The 6,646-nt window shown below is 34.2% G+C and overlaps 3 protein-coding genes across 5 annotated transcripts in view; 2 read left to right on the top strand and 1 right to left on the bottom strand.

Moving 5' to 3' along the window:
- Positions 1-857: 857 nt before the first annotated feature.
- Positions 858-2,864, top strand: LOC126746959 (ribonuclease P/MRP protein subunit POP5). Its single transcript, XM_050455382.1, has 3 exons — positions 858-1,150; positions 2,218-2,301; positions 2,417-2,864. The coding sequence occupies exons 1-3, from the start codon at positions 1,119-1,121 to the stop codon at positions 2,835-2,837; spliced, it is 537 nt and encodes a 178-aa protein (XP_050311339.1). The 5' UTR covers positions 858-1,118; the 3' UTR covers positions 2,838-2,864.
- On the bottom strand, positions 1,179-3,206 carry LOC126746962 (protein CutA homolog). The gene is made up of 3 exons (XM_050455384.1): positions 2,891-3,206; positions 1,597-1,720; positions 1,179-1,543 (listed from the first exon to the last, which is right to left on the bottom strand). The coding sequence occupies exons 1-3, from the start codon at positions 2,938-2,940 to the stop codon at positions 1,292-1,294; spliced, it is 426 nt and encodes a 141-aa protein (XP_050311341.1). The 5' UTR covers positions 2,941-3,206; the 3' UTR covers positions 1,179-1,291.
- A 914-nt stretch (positions 3,207-4,120) lies between these two features.
- LOC126746951 (serine/threonine-protein kinase ULK2) overlaps positions 4,121-6,646 on the top strand; it is a 55,016-nt gene continuing 52,490 nt past the window's right edge. For 2 of the 3 annotated variants that reach the window (XM_050455371.1, XM_050455372.1), the window contains exons 1-3: positions 4,122-4,515; positions 4,572-4,664; positions 4,719-4,802. In XM_050455371.1, coding sequence (XP_050311328.1) covers positions 4,426-4,515; positions 4,572-4,664; positions 4,719-4,802 — 267 coding nt within the window. In that variant the 5' untranslated portion in view covers positions 4,122-4,425. Of the gene's footprint in view, positions 4,516-4,571; positions 4,665-4,718; positions 4,803-6,646 lie in introns of all 3 variants that reach the window. The other variant, XM_050455373.1, reaches the window with a different exon arrangement.

The following is a 6,646-nucleotide window of genomic DNA, read 5'->3' on the forward strand; positions in this document are numbered from 1 at the left end:
CACTAGTTAGTTAGCAAATTCCAATGAATACCAGTCAGGGTCTTCAAAGCTTGGGCGATTTACGGAACACTAAAAAACCTTCTACTGCTCGAAATCTAGATGGCGCTAATAATGCAAAACTAGCGATGTTGCACGGACTGTCAAACGTCAAATTATGTCATATAAAATGCGGCCATTTTTCATAGTTCTTTAGCAGGCACGGCCTTTCTTTTTTACTTCTATATTAACTTTCATTAACCAAATTTGAACAGAACCACATATTTCCCACTAAATTTAAGAGCACTATATGCAATGAAATTCAAATTTGGCGCCATAATCAAATTTTTCCTCTTAGTACTACTCCTAGAAGTTCAGAGGGCGCAAACTCCGTCGACGTTTCAATGTTCTATTGGCTCTTATGGGAGTTTCCTATCAAGTATTATTAATCTATGATCAACGGTACAAAGTTAAGAACGACACTAAATTCGTAAGCCGTTAAAACTGTAATTAAAATACTCTTTATAAGTATAAAATGTAAACGTATTTGATTCCGTTACGCCATTTAGCAGTGTTAGTGTGTACTTACCTTAACGCAATATATTATATGTCATGTCTATGTCACTAAGGATTTCAACTTAGGTTATGTTTTGGTTCTGTTGCTCCGGTTCAGTGGTTTACTTTTCTTTAACATTAAAAACGATAATAAAACGTTTTCCCGTGTTTTATTGCTAAAAACGCATCCTGCAGTCCTTATTAGTGAACATAAAATGCATTTGATATTAAAAGATCCTTAACCATGTTCTTAAATAACGTAGTCTAAAAGTATTTCTGATTGACGGGTGGGCCGAACTACGTGCATAGTAAGATTAGAAGATTTAAAGATCCCACTCAAAGCCAAGCTACAGAGTCCTATGGTACTTTAAAGTACGCTTCTTCAAGAATTGACTTCACTTACTGTTTTATAGAACACGAATTTACCCCACTGAGTAATTGGTCTGTTTTTTTTAAAGATGTTGTATATCCCCCGACAAACCCCTCGAGACAGAGCTTGACTATTTACTACATCTGCCTGAATATACAAATTATTCAGGCAGTTACTAGGTTCAAAAACTGTTTATTTTAGGTTAAAGCTGTTTGTTATGTCATCAAAGAGAGTGAACCAAAATAACAGGTAACATACCCGAACAGTAATAAAAAACTTTCTTGCTTTTGGACTTAAGTTTTATTGGCAAAATTAATATAAACAACTCTTTTAAATTTAATTAAACAATAAAAAGACCCTTTCAAACCAATTCAAAAAACCGCAAAGAACTTAATTCAAGGGTACCACCTCATCGATCCATTTCAAATATGCCTCGTTCCCATGAACTATAGGCACAGCGATAACCTCACAAACCTGATAAGGATGATTTTCCTTGACGTATTTAGTGAGTTCATCCAACGCCGAGGCCCTAGTCTTGATCATCATGAGCACCTCGGAATCCTCATTGATTTTATTCTCCCATTCGTAAATCGAGGTGATTTTTGGGATTATATTGGCACAGGCCGCCAATTTTTCTTTTACCTGTCGAATTATAATTGGAAACGATGTTTAGGGGGGCCATATTTGGTACATACCAAGCCGTGAGCAATTTTTTTTGCCACTTCTTCGGTTGGGGCAGTAACATAGACTGCGGAATGTTGGGAGGTTTGGTTTTTTTGACAAGTTTCACCTGACATTGTGAACACCCTCCTGGATAACCTGAGAATGTATTTAAGGTTATCAAAGTATTTATAATAATCGTAGTTTTTCTTACTTCTTAGTAAATTTTTTTTTACAAGACTGAGGTTATATCATTGTAAACAAATAATGACAGATCGAGAGAGAAAGAGACAGATAAATGATCGGGCATAAGTGGGAGCGAGAGAGAAATAAAAAAACAAAACATTAGGATGTGTGTCAAGTTCAGCTCCGGTCAATCAAATCGAGAACGCAGCTTATGTTGTTGGTTAACCTACGTATAGTCCACGCTCCCTGTTATCTAATCGATATAATGCCCATATTTCCTGAAATATCCAAGGGATTTTAATAATTTTTTTATCCAGATATTAACAATGGCTAACTAAATCGATTAATGGTGCTCTCACTAACAGTGAGCGCCGACTATAAATAAGACAAATGCTGCGTTCTCGATTTGGGTTGCTGGATATCAGCAGTCATAATTCACATATTTTAAATACATAGACTTTGTTTTTAAGGTTATGTTATCCACTGGGCTTAAATGCTAGATTAACTCCCAAAGAATTCCCTCAAAAAATTGAAATGGTGCGTTTAAAAAACCGGTAAGCTCAACAATCCTCAATACTCAATAATTTATTCATGCTATCACATATTATACAGTTTAACTCCAAATAAATCCCCCTCAAACAAAACAAAACCCCAAAATTTCAATTTTAGCTACATAGTTCTCGAGGTTAAATCCGAATTCCTGCAAGTACTAAGCCAGTACGACCTGCACCAAACGATTCTGACCCACATAAAAAACTTCCATGGGGATTTTGGTGAGGCGGCCACCCGAGCAGGTTTCTCTGCCAAGTACACGAACCCGATAACAAAAATTGCGGTAATCAAATGCAGATTTGGGCCCCACAATTTGGTCACCAGTGTGTTACCATTTGTGCGTCTCATTAAGACCCATCCGGTGAGCCTGAGTATACTTTATATCGGGGCCACCATGAAAAACTGTTTTAATTTCATTAAGACTTACCAAGAGAGGTTGTGCGATGAGTTGTGTATTAAGATTAAAAGTGAGGAGGAGAGGCGAGAGATTATAAATAGTCTGAGTAATTTTAAGAGTGTTTTGGATGCCCTTAAGTGATATATAAATATAAGTGTGTTTTTGGTATTCGTTGGTTTTTATTATAAACTTACCCGAGCAGAATTGCTGACATGAGGAATTGTTTGGTTTTTAAGGCCAACATCAGGATATATTTGGATTATTGAATCCTTTGGGAGGGTGTAATTTTGAAGTAATCCAGTGAGAAGTTAAATGTTGGGGTAAATCCCAGGAACAAGGTTGTTTAGTTAGTACAAAATTTTAAACTGAATTTTGTATTCAAATTGAGTGGCTAGAGCCTCGGTACCACCATAAATATCCGCAAATGACTTATTTTAACCGAAAATATACAAAAATAAGAATTTGGTAGTAATGGAACTAGGTAGGGTACAAATTTGTAAATAGTACAATTTTTCTTGCATATTTAGTACAATATAATCTTTGGCACTGTTCTCTGAAAATTGTACTAAAAAGTTAAAAACGGCTTATGCGTTGCCAGAAGCCTCGTATCGCTAAGAAATTTTAAATTTTTGTTCTCTTTTAAGTAAAAAATAATAAGATAATAAGAAACAATGCGTGGTACAATTTGTTTCTATATTCAGTACAAAACGCGGTTTCTTTAAAATTGTACTAAAAACGCCTCATGCGTCATTAAGACAGTTCAATTTATGTACAAATAATAATATAATGAAGGAAATTGCGTGGTGGTGCGAGGCCTCTGGCCACGCACAAGGTGTTTTTATTACAAATCTGTAAATAGTACAATTTCTACTTAAAACACCTTAAGTGAGGCCATACGTTTTAAAAAATTCCTAAAATAATTACTTACCTTTTATTGAGGGTTATTTCAAATTTTCACAAGGTTGCCACATTATTGCGTTAAATCCTTGACTCATCTCCAAATATTCCTCGTCGTCAAAGTGTTTAAACTCACTTTTTTAGTTATTTTAGAACTTTCTGTATAAAAGAGTGTTGGATGAAAAAAAATTTAATAACTAGGTTAATTAATAAGGCCCAAAACATTAACCAAAAAAAGAAAAATTTCCTAGAATTAAATAATTATGTGCCAACTTGGCAGCACTGCATCAACTTCATTAGCGGTTCTCATATGCTGCTAGTGCCCTCTATGAATTTATAAACCAGCAGTGTACAGAAAACTGTTGCTTTACGTATCGCAAACAATTAATATTGCTTAATTATTAGTATTTAAATAATGTTTTAATTTATTGATGGGAGCCCCATAATGTTAGACTTAATATAAAAATAAAAAATAAATTGTAATCTTCGCCGACAGCTGCGCCCCCTATGGCGACACTTTTGACAGTCAGCTGTAGCAAATCAATACAAACATGTCCGCCATTGTTTAGTTTAGTTTGTGAGTTTTTCCTTAAATTTTCAGTGTTAAAATGGCATTTTTCCCTGTATTTTTTACCGTTTAACGCGCGCCTTTACCAAAATGTAGAATTTCAATTCGCAAGTTGCTCTATACGGCAAAAAACAGTAAAGTTTACGGTATCAAAAATGTATTTTTAGGCAGGGCATACAAAGGAATTTTCTAAACCAATTAGGTTTCCATAAATATTGGTACTTTCAGTTATCACTGCAGCTAATTACTTTACAAATATCGAAAATGGACGTTGTGGGCGAGTACGAGTATGCTCCAAAAGACATTTTGGGGCACGGAGCGTTCGCCGTTGTATTTAAAGGAAGAAGTAAAAAAGTAAGTCCTCAGGCTTAGCATAATGCATGCTTACCTGATTGCTGCCCTTATTTTAGGACCCTAACTTTATAGTGGCAATAAAAAGTATAGCCAAAAAGAATTTGGCTAAATCCCAGAATTTACTGGGAAAAGAAATAAAAATCTTAAAGGTAATCTCTGGCTCCTCGACCAGACTTCCCTTAATATTACTGTGTGAATTTTAGGAACTTACTGAGCTTCATCACGAACATGTGGTTGCTTTACTCGACTGCAAGGAGACCACCAATCATGTGTTCCTCGTTATGGAGGTAAGTTAGAATTCTCTTATATTGAAAGTGAAAATGTAATCGTTGAAAGATAAATCGTTAACCTTGAGTAATTAATAAATAAATAATATCTTTCTTTAAAAAAAATATTCTTTTTAAAATTAAAAATCTGCCATAACCCTATCAGGACACCCCGGTTTGTCCATGGATGGTCTCGGTAATACAGAAACAGTTCCAGAAATATCCTGTCAGAGGTAGACCATAAATTAAAACTAGACTTAACCTCTAAACATTATTTCCTTGCCCCTTATTAAAAGCACAGTTAATTGATGTTGCCTGCTTTATAATGTTTTATTATTATATTGTTATATAATAATAAAACTTTATATTGTCACATACATTTGGGGCTTGATCGACCTTGCCAACCAGGTACCTTGGTCCCCCATGAAACACTTAGAAATGCTTCAATTATATCAATAATGTGAGTGAACCATGTCATGAATGATGACCCTCAAATTTATCTTCAAAAATCTCACTACTGTCATTTAATAGAGATAAAAGAATTTCCGGGGATTCTCGACTTATACACAAAAATGTCGCAAAATCTCAAATTTCATTGAAAAAGAAATCCTCTTAATATTCTGTTTTTCATTAAAATATGCCCAAGAAAATTGAAATTGTCTCTAAAAAATTAGAAAAAAGACATGCCTGTGCTAAAACTACTGTAAATATCCAAATCCTTAAGCCAGAGTGATGTTTTTTCTCTCATATTCATCCTAGGCCATCTCATTTAAGTAGTTTACAAGAATGATGTAAAAATTTTCAGTGGTTCCCAAGTTATGTCCATATATCCAAGTCTTGATGTTGCAATTCGCATTTCAAAAACCTGAAATTTGATGGTTGTTGGACCTTGGAGGACTAAATTGCCTCTAACTCAACGAGTTTTTGAGGTACAAGAATCGTTCTAGGATCAAATTATTTGGTATGAAATTCCTTTTCTTTGTTCAAAACCCTCTTAAGAAAATTCCAATTTTTCATGGAAATATGGCCAAGAAAAGTGAAAGTTTGTTACAAAAATTAGGATAAAAACATGTCTCAACCAAAACTGCCTTAAATATCCAAATCTTTAATTCAGAGTGATGTTTTTACCCTCAAATTCATCCTCAGGAGTCACACCATAATAGTGTAAAAGAATTTTGAAAATATTCCCAGTGGTTCCCAAGTTATATACAAATATGTCCACCAATGAATAAAAATCTTGATGTTGCATTTGCGTTTCAAAATCCTCAAATTTGATGGTTGTTGGACCTTGGAGGACTAAATTGCCTCTAACTCGGAGAGTTTTTGAGGTACAGGAATTGTTCTGGTATGAAATTATTGGAAAAAAAAAGATCTTTTTTTTCTCAAAAGCCTCTTAAGCAAATTCCAATTTCTCATGGAAATATGGCCAAGGAAAGTGAAAGTTTGTTAAAAAAATTAGGAAAAAAACATGCCTCAACCAAAACGGCCTTAAATACCCAACTCCTTGACCCAAATTAATGTTTTTACCCTTGACTTAATCCTCAAGAATCTCACTATCATAGTGTAAAAGAAATTTGAAAATATTCCCAGTGGTTCTCAAGTTATGTCAAAAAAATGTCTCACAACCAAAAATTTCATGGCTCTTGCACCCTGCTTGACAAAATTGCCTCTAACTCGGAGAGTTTTCAAGGTACAGCAATCGTTTTGGTATGAAATTATTGGAAAAGAAATGATGTTCCTTTGCTCAAAACCCTTTTAAAAAAATTTCTAATTTTTTATGAAAAATTCTTAAGAAAAGTGAAAATTTACTGAAAAAATTAAGAAAAAACATGCTCAAACCAAAACGGCCTTAAATACCAAATTAT

The sequence above is a fragment of the Anthonomus grandis genome, chromosome 18 (assembly GCF_022605725.1).
Source record: "Anthonomus grandis grandis chromosome 18, icAntGran1.3, whole genome shotgun sequence".
Classification (NCBI taxonomy): Eukaryota; Metazoa; Arthropoda; class Insecta; order Coleoptera; family Curculionidae; genus Anthonomus; species Anthonomus grandis.